Source organism: Pelmatolapia mariae, linkage group LG15 (assembly GCF_036321145.2).
Source record: "Pelmatolapia mariae isolate MD_Pm_ZW linkage group LG15, Pm_UMD_F_2, whole genome shotgun sequence".
NCBI lineage: Eukaryota > Metazoa > Chordata > Actinopteri > Cichliformes > Cichlidae > Pelmatolapia > Pelmatolapia mariae.
In genome coordinates, this window is record NC_086240.1 from 25,361,700 (window position 1) to 25,381,129 (window position 19,430).

Sequence of the window (19,430 nt, forward strand, 5' to 3'; positions counted from 1 at the left end):
ATTTCTGCCCAGTTTGACCCTTTTAGCAAACGTCAGCCTGTTTTTTGCTCTGATATATATTCTATATGAATTAAGACAGTTATGACTGACAGGCCAGATTTTCTCCCCCAATAAAATAATATTTAATATATTACTCTACTTATTTTATTACATTTTTTACATCTTGGCATTTTTCTTTTTACCCATATCATATAAGTAAGCTTTCATTTTCAGACAAATGTAGTTGTGCCAATATATTAAAAGAACAATATTTATCTCTTTAATAGATAATGCATCATTATATACAGTGTAAGAGACATTTGTTTTTGAGATAAAAAAAAGATATAAAGTGATATGAAATAGAAATAATTGCACCTTCAGTGTTTGCTGAAACTCAGTATTTAAAACATTTGACAAGTTAAAAGGTCAGACGTCTACCTCCCCCTCTCTCTGCTTTTCCCTGCTGTGTGTGTCTGTGTCCAGATTCAGGAAAAGACAGTTCTCCCCAAATGTGTCAGCATCACTGCTGATATCACTAAAAGGCTCACACGAATACTAATTAAAAAAAGGAATTTTGAGTGTCATGTTTTTCAACAATGTGTTGTTATACTTTTCTCATGTTAGCTGATTTTTGGGATAATGTCAACTAATATGATCATAATAAAATAATAATAAAAGCACTATGGACTAAATGACATTTTAGTGTCTTTAATTGTCCTTAACAAAAAGCACAACAATAAAAACAAACGACTGGAGTCTTTAGAATACAGTCTCCAAATTTGATCCTATTACTGAAAATACATTATTATTATTATTATTATTATTATTATTATTATTATTATTATTATCATTATTATATAGCTATAGGTGTTGGTGCTTTAGGGGCTACAGGTCCCTAGATATTGCTGCCAGTACTTTTGATCCTCTTTGGATATTGGCTGCTTTTTGTTCTATTCTCTGTTAACATTTTCTGTTGGTGTTCCATTGGTTGTCTTGCTTTCCTTTTGAATATAGTATATACTACCTTTTGTGTCATTGATGTCCCAGTGCTTCTGCCCTATTTTTTTTTTGTCTGATCATTTATGATTCGTTTTACAACAGCTTTATTTAATGATATCTGAAAATCAAATATCTGTAATTTTACTGATCAATAAATCAGTCAATCTTTATTGACAAACTTTACGTCCATAGTTAAAAAAACAAAACAACAACAACCCCAAAACAAAACAAAAAAACAACACAACATGTAAGACTGCACTTAAAATGAACAGTGATAAGTCTGTGTGTTTGGCAGTTTTTGACCAGCAGGTGGCTAGGGAGGTCTGTGTGCACATGAAGCCTGAGGAATAAACTCTTTTGCAAACAAATTGGGTGAAAGACTTTATGAAGCTTCATTTAGCTGTCACTTGCTCGAGCTGTTCCTTAAATACTGGATGCTCGATGAGTAACATCGAGCATCCAGAGGGTGGGGCTGGATAGGACCTGCCCAACACTTTCAGAAACAGCAAGTGAAGAGAATACAAAAACAGAAAACATCCTTAACCAGCCGGGGCCCATGAGACACTGTTTTACAGTTACAGCTGTCATACTTTCTGTGCTTTGGATCTTTACTATTGTCTGAGCCAAATCTCCCACCTTGTCTTTATTACTGACTGCCATTCAAAAAACCCCAAACAGAGGCCAATACTGAAAAATATAAATCAGTGACTGAAAACAGCAAAACACACAAACCATGAGAGAGCTGATGGTTAACTTAAGGTTGTGGTCCAATCCAATCTCTTAATACGTAATTTCTCTGCTTCTATGGAATGGAAAAGGGTCTTTCGTTGTATTCAGACAAAAGAAAACCACAAAGGGAGGGGACGCGAGTTTCATTTTACTGTAAACTGAGTGAAGTGTCGTTATTAAGTCTCAGTCAAATATGACCAAGTGAAAGAATGAAGGGTACATCTGTCCTGTGGCTGCTGTGTAAGTACACCACATATTTTTTCGTCAGATTAATGTGAAACTTAAACAAACCGAGTGTTATTCTATTTAGGGTTGATCTCCCTGCTGTGTGGCTCAACAAACCAAGGTTAGTTCACTTTGTTTTATTCTACCAGGAAACCACACTTTGTACAATTACATGTTTAAATACAACATGGTGTACAAAAAACAAACAGTGGCATTCCTCTTAATGTTTTAAGATGTGCTTTCACTTACCAGAACACATAATTTCACAGGCCTCCGTAGTTTTCCCGTGAATTATTTCCATGTAGCTCATAACTAACTGAGCTGAGACAGAAAAAGGTACAGAGATAAGCTAAAAGTTTAAGTATTAAGGTTAATACAATAAAAATAAATAAATAAAAGCTAATTTCTGGTGGCAGTTTCAGTGGAAAGTGATCTAGAGACATAAATATAGATATGCATCTAAATCTGGATTTTTTAAAAATGAAGGCTTCATAACAAAGATGTAATCAAATGCATAAAATTTGCTTTGACAAGGTACTCTTGGTTTATATGCTCTCTGTGAGTATGACTCTTGTTTTGATAACTAAAATTCACAGATACAACCAATCATTAATTAATGGTTAAAAAGCGTAAGGCTAGAAGGATATATGCTCGCTGAATGTGCATGCATGATTATGTCTTTTTTTAAATCATGGTTTACTGCTCATCCATACTATATGGTGAAGTGACTGATTCACAGGAAACCAAAGACAAAGAAGCCTAAATGCAGTCATGTCCAGTTGTCTTTGTACAAACTAGTTTACATTTTAGGAATTCAAAGTGACGAAGGATTTTTTCTCCTCACACCCTTTCAAAGGCCTATTTAAGGGGTTAAGACTTGGTTTTAGGGGTAACAGGTTTGGCAAAGCATTAATAAGAGTAAATGTCCTCACAAAGGTAGCCAAACATACATGCCTGTGTGTGTGTTTGTATAACACTTCATGTATACACAGCAGGCAGCAGCTGTCGTGGAGGAAGCAGCGGTAACAGAGGAACCTTTTGTCCAAATAACCTCAAACTCAAAATGGAACTTGCTCACGTCCACAAAATACCCCGACAGTTTTGTAGTGAGTCTGATGAAGGGTTGTTGAGCTGAGCAAAGAAAAGATGTAATTAGAGACAGATTTCTCAAATCATTAGATGATATCCAGCTAAAAGGATGGATTTAAAAAAGCTTCAGCAATTTTGTCCAACGTAATAATAAAAATACCTAATGGAAAATTGGCCCCTTCATGATTGTTTCCTGTGAAATCCAGTGGTGTTGATACTGAAGTTTTGTATTTACACATAAAAGTACTGTCTCCACGTTCATTTGAATTTCATTTTGAGGCTGAGCTGCTGGGGGGGCAGTGGTGTGCATTGAATGCTTTGCTGTGGCCAAGAAACCCTCTTAAATGCATGCACAAGATAACAGTCACCACATTTCAGTTTGGTTAGCTCCTCACTGATGATATGACCCTGGGATACGAGTTTATAATACACAACCTTGTGAATGTTGAACAAAAGAGTCACACTTGTCAGCTTCGGACTTCGACTGCAAACATAACCCTTGTGGTGTCCTCGGATCAAAAATGGTCCCTAGGTGAATGGCAAACAAGCATATGGGAATCCCTTACAGCTACTGTTTGGTCGGTGGGTTGTGGTTGGAGACCCAGCTTTCATCAGCAGTGATTAGCCTTGACAAAAAAAGGCCACATTAGATGTGAACGTGGGTCATTCAGTAGTAAAATAACTAAAGCTCTGCAACATTTTACCTTTTATACTATGAATATTTTCTAGTTAAGAGGGCTCTGAAATTCTGCCTCATTTTATTTTTTTCCAGCATTTCAGAGCCTTCTTAACAATGTCTTCATAAACGGACTGGCAGACTGACTCCATAACAACAAACCATCAAACACCAGAAAAGAGAATTCACATAACCTTTTTCGACCTGCAGAAAGAAAGGTGACCACGATTGCACCTTCTGCAACAGCTGTTGCTCACTTACCCACAACATCCTGTTCAGCTTGATGACAGACACTGTTTCCTGATTTTGAAGCATTTAGATAAGTAAACTGGGCATCTCTCATCTCAGAAAACATCCTGTGTATGGTGTGCTCTGTGCCTTGAATCTTGACCTAACCTGCTGCTCACCATCACCACAAACTGTATAGAAAGTGTGACGTCTCTGATTGGTTTCTTGACTCTTGAAACCTCAAATGTATCAAATTTTCCATTCCAAATAAAAAGTGAACATATTTAGACTTGACAATTCAGTGGTAAATGAATGCTAGCATGCTTGGTTAGAAACCTGCATTCACAAACTGGATACACTGCAAAGACACTTATGTTTTAATTAATACTAAGTAATATACCAATACAAATACTACAACTTCAGTTATTAAAACTGAAAAACAATGCTCTGCACCACACAGGAGGCTCGATAACATAATTTAAATGCTTCAATGAGAGCCAGCAGCTCAATCATGCTTCAGAGGTTCAGTTGAGTGACTTTGATTAACTTTGATTAAAGCCGTACAGACGTTGGCATCTATAGCAGCCGATATCACCATCCAACTATCAGTCTAACGTGCCACACCTGGCCAATCCTCAACAAAATCCAAGCAGATTAGTTAAATAAAAGAATTTATAAAAGACAGAGTTATGAGAACAAGGGAAACTACCCAAAAAACCCAGACATTTTTTGTAGCAGGCTGTTAACGTGTTTATTTCTGCTTTAAAGTTGAACATTTTAACATGGGACTGACCCACTTTTGGAGCCAGTCTCAGGTGAACATTAAAGGAACTGCAGCATTTGGCAGTTTCATTTCTCCGTTCTGAAGGATTCCACTTCACTGACATTCCATTTGGTGTGGATTTTTTTTTAACCTTTAGCAACAAACACTCTGCACTATGAAGCTGCTGCAATTAACTGCAGTCACCCGAGCCACAAAGACTATAAAATGCCCCACAGTGTCCTCAGGTTTCAACTGTGAAACTAAGGGCTGCACTACTCTATGACAAACCTATTATTCATTATAGCTTTACACATGTTTTGGTAATCATTCTGACAAGTTCAGATCTCAAATTCAAAGATAATTGGCATACTTCCTCCAGGAGATATTTGAAGAGACTGAGGGGTATCCTTAATGAAGATTATAAACTGATGTCCTCAGGAAAAGCTACAGGTTACCCAAATTATTAGTTAAATAGGCACAAAATATCTTAAGTGCTTTTATCAATTAAATGACTGAGTAGTAACAGATGAAATTGTGAATGAGCGTTTGTATGTGTGTTATCTCATATGATGAGATTCCAAGACTTTTCCCAGGGGAGATAAGAAATTCCAATCTAACCTAATGTAAACTAATGTAATCCAATCCTGAATAAATGTGGTGGAGTTTAACCATACCCTAGATAAACCTGGATAAATGGGAGTGATCCCAAACAACTACTGCCCTTAAAAACCACCTTCCATACTTAAATGTTGGTGTTTGCGGATGGTTCTGTGTGCATTAATTGTTTCACTGTAATTCTCAGAGACAATCTGATGGCTGCCTCAGGGTTTTGTAAATGTACATAATCCATATCTTCCCCACAGCTCGTCTGACTGTGAGCCCAAGCAGCTCTCAGTTGTTTGAAGGTGACCGTTTGTCTCTGAGCTGTGAGGCTGAGGACAGCCCTGCTGGATGGACTGTGAGGAGGAACACGCCCAAACGACAGGGGAGTCGGTGTGGAGATGGGTGGGGAAAACAAGTCGGTTCTTCTTGTACCATCACCTACATCTTCAGAAGGGACAGTGGTGTTTACTGGTGTGAGTGCGGAGAAGGAATAACCAGTAACACCGTCAACATCACTGTGACTGGTAAGAACATTGTGTATAGTTAGTGTTGGTGAAGCTGTGTGTCAGTGGATGAAATGCTGTAGTTTGTGTCTGTGTTGAGGTGGCCCAGTGATCCTGCAGAGTCCTGTGCTTCCTGTGATGGAGGGAGACAGCATCACGCTGTTCTGTAAATCAAAGTCCACACCTTCAAACCTCCCAGCTGTTTTCTATAAAGATGGCTCCATCATCAGGACTGATTCGACAGGTCACATGACCATTCCTGATGTTTCCATGTCTGATGAAGGCCTCTACAAATGTCACATCAGTCATCATGGGGAGTCTCCACCCAGCTGGATCACTGTCACAGGTAATTTTCAGTATGATCAACATTTATTTCATCCATAGATGGACATAGATAGCATGAGGTCACCCATTAGTCAGTTAAGTCCCATATGAGACCTCAAGCTTTTTAGCTATCACCACTTCTGTGTTTTCAAACCTGCAGGTCGGATCCAACCAAAGACTTTAATTGGCTAAAGACTTCTTATGTGTTCTGTTTAACCTGAAACTATCCAATAAAGTAATCAGGAAGGTGCTTAGTGAGGTCGCAGAGTGAGGAAGCTGAGTTTCCCATAGCGCTCTACACCATCCAAAGGTTTTTTTTTCCTACCACAGGAGTTGCCCCCTGGTGGCCACTGGAAAGAATGCAGATTAAAGGCACCTCCAAAAGTTGAATCTGTTCATCTGGACGTAGCGTTTTGTGGGAGAAACGTTTCGTCACTCATCCAAGTGACTTCTTCAGTCTCAGCTGACTGCAGGTTTCCCCAAATCTTATAAACAGTACATTTGCATAATGACTGAAACCAGCCCACTGAAAGAACAATGGGCTGGGAGGTCAGGTCCTTAATCATAATTATGCAAATTCTCATGACCATTGATCAACAACCACTGACCAAAACCCACTGATCAAAGACCACTGATCAATAACCATGAGTACCATTCACAGAGAGTTGGGGAATGGCTGCAATCACAGCATTGTAAGATGACGAAAGATGAACCCTTAGGCCCCCTCCTCGATTCAGAGATGGTCTTTCCCTTTTCACGTAAATGGCCTCCTTGACTCCATGCTCAAACCAGCGTTCTTCCCTGTCCAGGATGTGTACATCCTCATCATTGAAAGAGTGTCCACTGGCCTGTAGGTGTAAATAGACTGCAGAGTCCTGGCCTGACGAGGTAGCTCTTCTGTGTTGTGCCATCCGCTTCGCCAGAGGTTGTTTGGTTTCCCCGATGTATAAATCCTGGCAATCCTCCTGGCACTTAACAGCGTACACTATGTTACTCTGTTTGTGTCGGGGGACCCGATCCTTGGGGTGGACCAGTTTTTGGCACAGCGTGTTTTGGGGTTTAAAAGCCACAGGGACCCGGTGTTTAGAAAAAATGTGTCTCAACTGTTCCGATACTCCTGACACATATGGGATCACTACAGGTTTTCGCTTGGGCTGCGGATGTCCTTCTCTCCTGGATCGGCTGGAGCTTTCTTTAGGTGCCTTTCCAGCTTTGACAAAAGTCCAGCTGGGATAACCACATTTACTCAGGGCCTTCTTGATGTGCTGTTCTTCTGCCTCCCTGGCCGCTGTGTCAGTGGGGATGGTGTTCGCTCTGTGTTGTAGCGTCCTGATGACACCCAATTTGTGCTCCAGTGGATGATGAGAGTCAAACCTTAGATACTGATCCGTATGCGTAGGATTACGGTACACGTCAGCTTTTAGATGTCCCCCATTACTGATGGAAATCTCACAGTCTAAGAAGGCTAACCTGCCACTTTTCATAACCTCCCTGGTGAATTTGATGTGTCGGTCCACCGAGTTAATGTGATCCGTGAAATGTAGTACATTCTGAGATTTGATTTTCACCCAGGTGTCATCCACATATCTGAACCAATGGCTTGGTGGTGTTCCAGGGTAGGATAGCAAAGCCCTCTTTTCCACTTCTTCCATGTACAAATTGGCCACGATGGGTGGAACTGGGGAGCCCATGGCACACCCATGTTTCTGCCTGTAGAACTGACCCTTGTATTTGAAGTAGGTGGAATGAAGACACGGTTACAAAAGCAAACACACTTGGTCGATGCTGAGAATGGTCCTGTTGCTGAGGTTGGTGTCATCCTGTAATCTCTTACGGACTATCTCCAACGCTTCTGTGACTGGGATGCAAGTGAAGAGAGATGTAACGTCGTACGAGACCATGGTTTCATCTGCCTCCATAATGACATCTCTCACCTTCTCAACAAAATCCAGGGTGTTCTGGATGTGGTGTTCAGAGCTGCCCACCAGCGGGTTGAGGATCGAAGCCAGAAACTTGGAGATGTTATAGGTGACAGAGTTGATCATGCAGACAATCGGTCTTAAAGGTGCACCCTGTTTATGTATTTTCGGTAAACCATACAGACTTGGTGTAGACTCCCCTGGGTATAGCCTGTGGTATGAGGTCCAGTCAATAGCCTTGTCTTGTTCTAACTGATTCAGACAGTCTATCACCCTCTTCCTGTAGCCACTTCCTGGGTCTCGTTTCAGGGGCTCATAAGTATTTTCATCACTGAGTAGTGACAAAATCTTCTCATGATAGTCTTTCTGGTTTAGCATCTGGTTTAGCTAACAGTCTTCTCTGTTAGCGTCACTTTTCAGACGAGATCTGAAAGTTGCGTCCATCTAAGATTACCATCTAAGATTTCATCCATGAATCACCTGAACAGTGCCATTCTCTTTACAGGTAAACCTACAACTACAGCCCCGCCTTCCACATTATCCCCACCCTCTACATCAACCCTGTCTTCTGCCTCAACTTTGCTTTCTGTCTCAACCCCAATGACCACACCGATCCAATCCACTGCCATGGCGTCTCCTTCTGCCACAGCTCTGCCTACTGATTCAGCTCCACCAGCTGTGTCCATTCACCAACCACTTGTCTTGAGAGTGGTCTGCCACCTGGTGGTGTTCTGTCCATATGTCATCACAACTGTCCTAATGGTGTCTTTATATCGACAAAGACCCTCAGGTAACTTTCACTGTCAGATGATCAATCTATTAAAGGGGATCTGTTGTGTTTTTGTTTATTTTCTGTCATAACTGTATGCATGTAGCTACAGTGGTGGACTTTGCCATATATAAAGACTATTAGAGGCCTGAAACTGCCAAAGTTAGAACAATTAATGAAGAGGGGACACAAACACAGGACAGAGAAGACCTGTTAAAAAAAAATCCAAAATCTTAATCTTTATTTAAAAATGGGAAGCAGTTTGGCACAGGTAGGCAGTCCGTATATAGTATATAGTATATAGTAAAAAGAAAACAAACTGAGAAACAAGCATGGGATCATACATGGAAACACTGAAACTAGCTAACACACTGGGAATGCTGGGAGAGCCTCGAAATCCGAGATACTGTAAGAACAAAGACAATCTGATCTATCAATCTAATTCTCAGGTGTAAGTAAGACAAATTGAGCACAGGTGAAGCTGTGTTGATTATTTTGAAGTGTAAATCATGCAAAGCAACTTTAGAAGGGCCTTAGAAGAACAATGCAGATGTGGAAATAGGTCCCCTTAAATTCTGATTGTTTTTTTCTCACTTCTTTTTTCTCACTCTTTGTCTCCATAGCAACAGCGCCACACCCCCACCCTGAGCAGAAACTGACTGAGGACTTTGACGTCATGGAGGTCACCATCGAGCATCATTTCTAAACTGCACAGAACAGAGAAATATTGTTGTCATGTAAAAGTAATAAATATTAAATTAAATAGATCTGATATTTTATGGCAGCACAAAGTCATGTATAATGTTGGAGGTAAACAAAGTGCAGTTTTTTGACTGCATATTCATATCTACCGGCACAGTTTATTACCAAAGACTGCTCTCAGTGATTGTAGAAATGAGACAAACAAACATTTAAAAACACTCTATGTGAGACTATAAAAGATTACTTTTACTGGTGTTTTTATATCTGATGGTGGGTGCACCAGTTTTTGAGAAATATCTGTCCATCTGTGGTGAGAATTCCACTTTAGAAAACAAGGGTGGATTGCTTGGTCCCTCTTCTCTGCACCACGAACCTTTTCCTCATGTCCTGAACATCTGGGCTCAGGGTATAAATAAATCCTCGTTTGTCTCCATCAGTGTATGAAGAACATGCACCTGTCGTTTGCTCTTTCCTGTTAAACAAAAACCAAAACACATAATAAAAGAAATGATCAGAGACTTAGAACCTGTGTCAGAGGTGACAGACTTCTATAGGAGCAAAAGTCATTTTGCAGCCAATGCAGTCTCCCCCTAGTGGCCTTTAAAAAGAATGCAGGTTTAAGGAAAACATTTTTTAACAGATTGAAACATCATGACTACGTCAGGAAATGCCATGAGTGCCATGAAGCACTAAAGGAACTACTGAAGCACCTTTCCTCAGTCAGCGGACACTCTGAACAGCTCTTATTGTTGCTGCCAGTCACATAGTTCAGGGTCATGCCGCTCAGTGAGTATTTAAACAGCTGTTCCTGTTGAACATTTCCAACTTCTGTGCTGTGTTTTGATTTCCTAATGAAAAAATGGCTAAATTAAGCTGCAGGGAAAAATGTTTCACATGTATGAAGCACTTTTCTTCTGTTACAAACTGCTACAAATTTATATATTACAATAAGTCATCTTTTTTCAGTTGAATTAAACTAGCTTTTTTGTGGCTCAAAATTGGCTGGGGGACTGAATTTTTGCCCTTCGATGAACAAAAAAATACTCTGAAATTGGCTGAGTTGAACCTGCCATGAAGAAAACTTGTTCAAAGCACACTCCTGTGCTTCCTTACAGCAGGTAAGAAAAAAAATGTGACCATTTTAAATACAATAATTCATCAGAAAGTGGTCATCTTTTTTCCTTGCCAACTGCCTATGTTCTTTATTATCTATCACGGGAGCAACAGCAGAGAAGCCCAGACCTCCGTCTCCCGAGCCACCTCCTCTAGCTTATTCAGGGAAACACCGAGGCGTTTCCAGGCCAGTAAACAGAAATAATCTCATTCCTTTGGTCACTACCTCGAGCTCGTGATCATCGGTGAGCTTGGGGAAAAACACTATGTGCCCCATTATTAGGCAAGTGAGTATTTTGACCTCATCAGTATTTCTATGCATATTTTCCAATTCCAAGCTACATAAACTGTAATAGTTGTTGGTTTTAAGCATTCTCAGATGATATGTATTTACGGAATAAAGGCGTGACCAGGAGTGATGAACTCCTCTATATGAGGTGTTCATCACTCTTGAACACCAAAAAAAATTGCAAAAAATCTTTCAGAAGGACTTTTCAGCACTCTTGAAATAGCTTAGCTATTCACTTTAATTTCCCAATAATTGTGCACACATGTGCTTCCCCCTGAGGATGTCCAGACTAACATTTCCTTTGCCAAACATTCAGGTTTATTAACATTTTGGATTGAGTAAGAGCACAGGTTTTGTTCCATATTAAAGTTAATCCTCAAGAATATAACTTGCATAATAATTGTGTGCGTGGTGTAGATTGTCCGATAGATGCCACAGGCTGAGGTATGCCAAACTACACAAGAACTGGACTTCAAATAAATGGTAACACAAATCAAAACTTGAAACTTTTAGTTTGCATTATTGTCAATATGTACAGGGGAGGTCAGTAGAGGTACAACATTGAGGGTATACAGCCATCTGGAGGTCTTGTCAGAACTGATGGAATTATGAACCTAAAAAAGTCTCATTAGTTTTTCATTCACCATGAAATATCATCTGGAAAATATCTGAATGGCAGCAGCTTCACAATGAAGCTTTAACCAAACCTTTAATTGTGTGCTAGCAAAACTAAATATATACACAATGTCCTTAACATTTTTTAAATCAACTTGATCCATTTTATCATTAGGAGGTTGGTATATATGTGTATCGTCACACCTATCCTGAAATTAGATCTTCCATTTGACAGTGCTCTTATACTCAATTAAAAACAAAAACAGACACTGAAACTAACAAAAGCTAAACATTTAAAGAGGAAACAAAAATGCAAACTAATAAAAAAATAAAATGCAAATTCTGCTCTACATTATCTTTACGTGAACCATAAAGAGTCAACACGAGCGGCACACTCAAGTGAAAGAATAAATAGATCTTTATTGGTCTCAGGGTCATGATTGTACAGAGCATGTGCAGAACATACAAAAGAAATGATGGCACTTGGAATGTTCCTTTGTAAAAAAAAAAAAAGCACAGTTCATAGCAATATAGAGACTCACAAAGTAAGAACAAATATTCAAAGTTTGTTTCAAGGCTTTAGTGGTCATCACAGTAAAAGGTATGGATGCTTTGTCCTTTGTGAAATACTAACCCCAAACTTTTTTGGACCAAGGAAATAAAAACAAAACATAGTTAAATAGTGTAACATATGGAAAGCACATTGAAAGACATGAAACTGTCGCTATAAATATAATGATAGGGCCACTTATCATTACCTTTTTGTTAGAGATACCAAGACAAAAAAAAAATCATTTCATTAACCTGGTAAAAATGTGATCATGTACCTGAAAACATCCATTTCAACAGTTAAAGAACAGTTATTGCTACAAAAATGTATACTCTGTATGTACCTAATGCATTTCTTGTGGAGTCACAAAAAACATACAATATGGTCCCGCAAATTCACTGTAATCAGGCCATGAAGCAGAAAACGACAGAAGATAAAAACATAAGGCATGAATCACCTTTCTTTCCTTTAGTGATAAGCAGCTGGTAGCCAATGTCCCACAGCCCTCTGACTATGATCCTTCACATTCAACTTTCAACATTTGATAAAGTATCTAATAAAGTGCCCTAATGCTTAATGGGCACATTGTCTACCATACAGTATGTATCACAAAATACATAACCACATCTGGAATGCTACTCAAAGTTAAAGGCTTCTATTATTCAGTATAATGCAGTGCTTTAGTGAAAATACAGTAATGCTTAAATACTTGAACGGCTTGGGGTCGACTGGCGATTTACTTTGTGAACTCTGTAAACATCTCCCAGACGAGTTCATGCTGTCAGTCACCTTTTTCTAGTCTTATGAGATAAACATGATGCTCACTTTCTAAACCATGATCCCCATGAGAGTCATAAGGGAGATGAAGCAGGGTAATACTTAAGCGTGTGAGTACCCTGTAAGTAAACTCAGTTTTTCAGAGAGATCCATCCCTCGTTGTCATGTCCAGTTTGAAAACACCAAGACGGTGTCAGTAAAAATCCCTCATAATTTAAATTTTACTAAACAATTTACGGGACTTTTCCCTCTTAGCACCACAACAGTGTTGTTTTTTGGCAGCTAGAACAACCTAAAGACAAAACGGATCTGCAAACATGAAAACATTATACTGGCAGAAAGTAACTTGAATAAAAACATGTTTCTCTTTTCAGGAAAGTTGTGCTTGGATGTAAAACACACAAAATTCTGTCGGGAAAATGTAGGACCTTTTTTCATTTAGGAGTTTTAAAAGCGCCTTTATACTAAAAACCAAATAAATAAAAAGTTTCAGTGCATTATAATAAATACTTTTGCATAAGGTTTACACATTAAGTGTATGACTTGTTAAGGTTCATATTGTGAAGTAAAGCTTTGAAAGAAACTTAATTTGGACTCGTTCCAAATTTGGTGCATGAACTTGTTGCGCGCCATAATGTTTGCTCTGTTGACTTTGTTATGAAATATAAATTCTTTCGGTAATTTTTTTTTAACCAAAGTTAAAGTTTCATTCTCGATGGGCTCCACAGCGCTCTTAGTGGTAAATAGTACATAGAAATCTCTTAAAAATCCCAGCCAATCTATCACGTGATATATATACAGCCAGCATTAGGAAACATATGACAAAGGCACAAATCGAAGTGGTTCAGAGCCAAACCACAATCTGAATTTGCTTAATGTAGGTTAAACGGTAAATGGATCCGAGCTTCTATTATTCTACTCTAATTAACTTCTCTGTGCTTTTTACTACAAGCCCGACTCCAGCTTTTAACTGTCATTTTAAGTTTTAGATGTTTGGAATAAATTTGAGGGTCTTTCTAATTTAGACATGCTGAGATGTTGATGTCATTTCATATTGGGGGGAAGGTGAGGATCCAATGTTTGTTTGGTACCTAATATAGATATAGAGAATACCAGCCACCAGAATGATCCCTGCAATAACTGACAGTGACACAATGAGATGGTTTCTTCCTGTAGCTGCGCCACTGCTGACTTCATCTGTCGAGAAAAAAAAATGCATTGGTGTGAATTGTCAGCAGTCAGGGAGGTGAAAACTCTTTTAATGTGTCATCATTTGACATGAGCACAAACTCACCTGACTGACTGACATTCAGGTTTATGATGCTGAGGATTTCATAGTCCATCCCTGGTCTTCTCTGGAAGGCTACACACTCGTATGTTCCAATGTCAGCAGTCATCATGTTCATCAGTATCATTGAGAAATTTCCATTCTGTGTGTTGGTCAGGTTTACCCGGCCCGTATAAGACGGATCTTGGCCCTCTGGATCAAGTTGGTCATCACGATAGTTCAGCACGTATTCTTCCAGGCCACGTCTGGACCACTGCATGGCGAGGACTACCATATTTCCAGGAGCATTACATGGCAGAATGACCTGCTGGCCAAGGGGAGATATGATGTTTTTGTAGTCTGAAGGACAAAGGAAACAAGACAGAGGTTTAAGAATAAAAATATACATCAGATGTGCACGTACTAAACAAGAAGTACTCCAAGAGCGCAAACCTCCACCAAGGCAGCTCACTGTCTAGCCAGTATTTAATTTTAAGGGAATAGTATGATATTTTTTCATATATTTAAGTTGTTTTCTTCTTTTTAAACATAATTTAAGAAGTTTGCAGTGCAGTAAAAGTTGATTTTATCAATCAATACATATAATATCGCACAGCCATAGCAGGGAATGAGTGAGAGAAGAAGAGAGGTGTGAGGAATATGAGGGTGGAGGAAGAAATGACTTTATAACTTATTAATAAAGTCAGTAATAACTGATCTTGTTCTCAGTTACAGCAGTCTAATGTAACCAAACATTTAACAGTACTTTAAAAGCTTTTTAAACAACAGCTACTTACCCAGAGTGTCAACTATCGAAGTGAGCGCCAAAAAAAGCCATAAGCAGATTTGAAGACACATCCTGAAGAAACAATAAAGACAAAGGGATAATTCATTTAAATCACAAAGTGTTTCCTGGGTAAAGTTATTTGCTAGAAACGCTGGTTTATTCTCTCACAAAAAAACTTGGAAACACTTTGGAAAATTTTCAGGCATATGACAACTCTAATACTAAGTCTATCACAATAAATAACTTACTTCGAGAGGTTTTTGCACGATCTTTGTGGCGACAGGATTGAACCACCTGTGAAAATCATCTTCTTCCTCTTGAGTGGTTATTGGCAGCTGAGGTGTGGAAATGGAGCATGGGCACAAGTGTCAGACTGCAGGAAATAAGAGGGAAAAAAAAGTTTCATGTAAAATAATACAAATACCTGCGTTTTCAGGAGACGAAACAATGAAAAATCAGAATGTTGTCTTCTAAATGACTAAAACAGCTGATTTGTCCTTTTTCTTTTTTTCTTTTTTTTTTTTGCAGTAGTAAAATGTTAAACTCTTTCTTCTTGGCTACTTGTTTGGTTTGTAATTAAAGACTCAGACCTGTCCTCAGATGTTATACTCATTAACACTGAAGGGAGGGAAGTAGGAAGCTTAAATGATGGAGCTCACATTACTCTGTGCTTTATGCCAGCTCATCCCAAACTCATTAAATTTGATAGATTTGGCAAGTAAAGTCTGCTGTGATGCCGAGTGAATGTCCATAATGCCAAAATCAGTAGGCAACACATCACAAAATGACATTCAAGAAAACGCTCAGCATCTGTACACGGTTCCTAATATAATGACACTGGTGAGTCACAGTAAGCCACTCGTAGTGATTTAGCAGTGATTACTGCCAGTCTTTGATAAGCGATCTGCGCTACAAACTCTCCGGCTCGTCAACACAAACACTGCTCCGTGCAGTCAGTTACAAACCTGTCACGGTCTGACTTTAAACGAGGCTACGATTTGCGTCACACAGAGAGGACAGAGCCACTGTCACCCCACATTAATACGCGGCGTGTACTCTTTGATTCACACAGCACATAATGAGTGCACGTTTTCTTTGTACAGTTGCGGAAATCGACACCGCTTAATATAAGTTAGCATCTTGGCTCGCTTCAGCCGGTCAGGTCAGGCGAGCTAACGCGTCTTAGTGTCGCTGGCACGGTCAGCTGTCACCGGTGTTAGAAAAATACTACCCAAAGGCAGGATTCCTGCTCTCATACGGGCTCTGTTTAAGCTAAAACTAGCAGACTAAGCAACTGGCTGCTAGAACTTACTACTCTTCAGCGCAGATCCAAGATCCCGGAGTCCTTCAATAAATACAGGAGAAAAACCGGCCACACACACCACCTCCAACCCGAGTAAAGACACTCCGGGCTCAGGTTGAGTCACCGAGTTGGCTTCGTCCCCTTCAGATTGTGGCATGATGATTGGTCAGTTGAGTACGCGCGCTCTTTGGGCTCGTACGTCATTGGCTCGTACTCAACCGTTCGTGTTGGTGACGTTTTCTACAGTGATTGGTGATTAGCAAAGCAGCTGAGAGGTGTCAACCCACCTGCTGGAACGTTCGCGGTGTTTCTCGATGTTTCTCTGTTTTTGTTTGGGTTTTTTTTTTTTGCTTTTTTTCTTAAATTCCAACATCTTCCCTTATGTTGGCAGAAATCACCTGTTTTGCGAGTATATTTATAACTCATCATTATTGTACCGACACTGTGTTCTACATCCAAATAATCAGTCAAGTCATTTTTAGTCACTTAAAATATTTTTAGAAACTGTGATGTTATATTTGTTGCAATTGCCCCCTGGGGAAACTCTTTCTTTACCTGGATAAATAAGAACACGTGTTGCAGTTTCTAGCTTATTACCGGAATGTTCTTTCGGTCTTTAAACTGTTGATCAACAGTTTAAAGACTGGAGATCATTTTCTGGCGAGCAGTCACTACATGAACAAATTCAGGTTTACTGCAGTGCACACACGGTCTAGTTGGGTGCTTACCTATCAGCTGGAGTGCGATATTAACACCTGTGTGTCGTAGCCCGAGACGAGAGATTTCTTCTTTTCCACTCCTGCCCGCCCAAAATCAACATGCTTTGGAATGTTGTATAGATACTTTCCTGTATCACTGATGTCTCAGTGCTCCTGCCATATTATTTAGGTTTAAGTTCAGCTTTGCCTAATGGTATCTGTAAATTAAATGATTGTAATTTCAATGACTGTTTTGGCAATATGTGCAAATCCTCATTTCCTTCCACATATACAGGAACCCAAAAATCCAACATTTACATCCCCATTTCATAATCTTTGCAAACTTTGATATATTTCCTATATAATATCTAATCTATGTGATTTATCGGATCTAACCCATCAGTGTTTATAAACTATCAGATGACTTCTGCTGCTTTTTGTATGTGTCCAGAGAATGCATGGCAAACACCCAAGGAGGGACTGTCAGACAACACTGTGTATTATATAAGCCTAGATGTTCACTCTTTATATATGAAACACAACACCCAGCAATGAATGGAATTTGCATGTATTCACATTCATTTACTCTATTGGAGCTGCAGCCACTAAGCAGATCAGTCTGTAGGCTAATTATCAGCAACAATACATATCACTCAATAAAAAAATAAAAGTTCACTTTGATCTGTTGACAAACTGCAGTGATTTCCTTTGTCTACTTTATGACGCTACGGGACAGAATCAGACCTGAACCTTGACTAACATTTAATGTTCCAATGTATCAAAGGCTTCAGAGCTCGAACGAGCAGCTGTGAAATAAAAACAACTCAGGATAATATTCTTTTGTGCTTTGGTGATCTTTATTTCCCATGATTAATGATTGCATGCAGCATTACACTCTTGTCTTTATATTCTTTATACACTGTAAAATCTAATTAGTTCCCAGAACTCAAAAAAATTAAGGAAACTCGTTGCCTCAAAAAAATTGAGTAAAGCTTAGTTAAAAATGACTAAATTAGGACAACTTATTTATTTTGAGTACTCTGTACAACCTCATTAGTTCCTAGAACTCAAAAAAATAAGGAAACTCTTTGCCTCAAAAAAACTAAGTAAAGCTTACTTAAGATGACTGTTAGGACAACTTATTCATTGCAAGTCTGCAGTATTAAGAATAACTTGATATTTCTGACTGTACAATGCTAATTGTTTACCTACTGACAAACATTTCAAGTTCAACTAAATGAAAAAACAATTTGTGGTAACCTGAATATGATTAAAAATAATTAACAACACTTTTTGTAATGATGTTAAAATCAGCCCAACTTTTATTTTCAAACACAACAAAGTATAACAGCCAACATACTGGACACTGTTCTGCTGAACAACAAACAATTATATTGCCATCACTGTTATAATCTTACAATGAAACAAAGTCTCAGATGTAATTATTCTGAAAATAAGTTTAGGCCTACCACAAGTTTGTTTGGTACTTACATTACTTATATGATCAAAATAAAATATATTTATTGTTCTGTCACAAATGCAGTCTCTGATTTAAACAACACATTTGTTTTCCATTCCAACACAGGAGCTGGAATGTTGTAATATTTTAAGGATGGCTTGTTTCCAGGCCAGGCATTACTGCCTGAATGACTGTCATGGATCGAGGTGATCCAAATGTAAGTGCAGAAGAAAGTCTTTAACTTCCCTTAAGTACAGTGGCAGTGGATGTGGGTTGGAGATGCAATGAGCTTGAACCTGCAGGCGACCATCTTCACTGACCACACCATCTGTGATGGAGGACTCATCTCTCCTGTTGTCCTGCAAGCAAACAATCATATTTTTTGGAACATGAACTTAATTGCTTTCTTAAAACATTTTTTCTGCATTTGGTAAAGAACAGACTGCAATTTAGACAATCTCAGGCTCCCTTCCCACCGGAGAGGTGACATTCAATGTCTCAATTGTCAGTCTGGATAGCCGTGACCACCACCCAACACACAACAATGTCATGAAAGCATCATTTTATAAAGGGCTATGCAAACATGGCCAATAACTTTCATTCTAATGATGTGCAAAATGATTTGGGCACAAAACAAATTTTGCTGTTAGAAAACTTGCAGACTTCACTATATATACAGTGTAGACCAGGGGTAGGCAACTCCAGGCCTCGAGTGCCGGTGTCCTGCAGGTTTTAGCTCCCACCCTGGGTTAACGCACCTGAATCAAATGATTAGTTCATTACCAGGCCTCTGAAGAACTTCAAGAAATGCTGAGGAGTCATTTATCCCTTTAAATCAGCTGTGATGGATCATGGACACATCTAAAACCTCCAGGACACCGGCACTCGAGGCCTGGAGTTGACTACCCCTGGTGTAGACCCTCTAAACTAAGTTTGGGGGATGTGATCTTTCAAGAAATGCAGACCAAACTGTTGTTGTTTGTTTACTTACACAGCATGTCTTGTAGAATTAACTGGCATCACCAGCAACAGCATAGTGCAGTCATATCTCAAGTCTAATAATA

General features: G+C 39.1%; 2 protein-coding genes across 2 annotated transcripts; one reads left to right on the plus strand and one right to left on the minus strand.

The window, feature by feature from the left end:
* The first annotated feature begins 1,908 nt into the window (after positions 1-1,908).
* LOC134642639 (low affinity immunoglobulin gamma Fc region receptor III-like) lies at positions 1,909-9,554 on the plus strand. The gene is made up of 6 exons (XM_063494513.1): positions 1,909-1,947; positions 2,018-2,053; positions 5,552-5,815; positions 5,895-6,140; positions 8,543-8,827; positions 9,430-9,554. Exons 1-6 carry the CDS (start codon positions 1,917-1,919, stop codon positions 9,510-9,512), a joined length of 945 nt encoding a protein of 314 aa, XP_063350583.1. The 5' UTR covers positions 1,909-1,916; the 3' UTR covers positions 9,513-9,554.
* Positions 9,555-13,327: 3,773 nt separating this feature from the next.
* On the minus strand, positions 13,328-16,327 carry LOC134643217 (tyrosine-protein phosphatase non-receptor type substrate 1-like). Its single transcript, XM_063495493.1, has 5 exons — positions 16,219-16,327; positions 15,155-15,279; positions 14,917-14,978; positions 14,147-14,479; positions 13,328-14,049 (listed from the first exon to the last, which is right to left on the minus strand). The coding sequence occupies exons 2-5, from the start codon at positions 15,211-15,213 to the stop codon at positions 13,874-13,876; spliced, it is 630 nt and encodes a 209-aa protein (XP_063351563.1). The 5' UTR covers positions 15,214-15,279; positions 16,219-16,327; the 3' UTR covers positions 13,328-13,873.
* Between the last annotated feature and the right edge of the window lie 3,103 nt (positions 16,328-19,430).

Bases quoted from the DNA above. Each gene is read 5' to 3' on its own strand.
- LOC134642639 (XM_063494513.1), top strand. From the start codon at position 1,917: ATGAAGGGTACATCTGTCCTGTGGCTGCTGT. The intron at 6,141-8,542 runs GTAATTTTCAGT...TTCTCTTTACAG, and splicing joins CAGCTGGATCACTGTCACAG to GTAAACCTACAACTACAGCC. The intron at 8,828-9,429 runs GTAACTTTCACT...TTGTCTCCATAG, and splicing joins ATATCGACAAAGACCCTCAG to CAACAGCGCCACACCCCCAC.
- LOC134643217 (XM_063495493.1), bottom strand. From the start codon at position 15,213: ATGATTTTCACAGGTGGTTCAATCCTGTCGCCACAAAGATCGTGCAAA. The intron at 14,979-15,154 runs GTAAGTTATTTA...TTGTTTCTTCAG, and splicing joins TCGTGCAAAAACCTCTCGAA to GATGTGTCTTCAAATCTGCT. The intron at 14,050-14,146 runs GTGAGTTTGTGC...TTTTCTCGACAG, and splicing joins CCTGAATGTCAGTCAGTCAG to ATGAAGTCAGCAGTGGCGCA.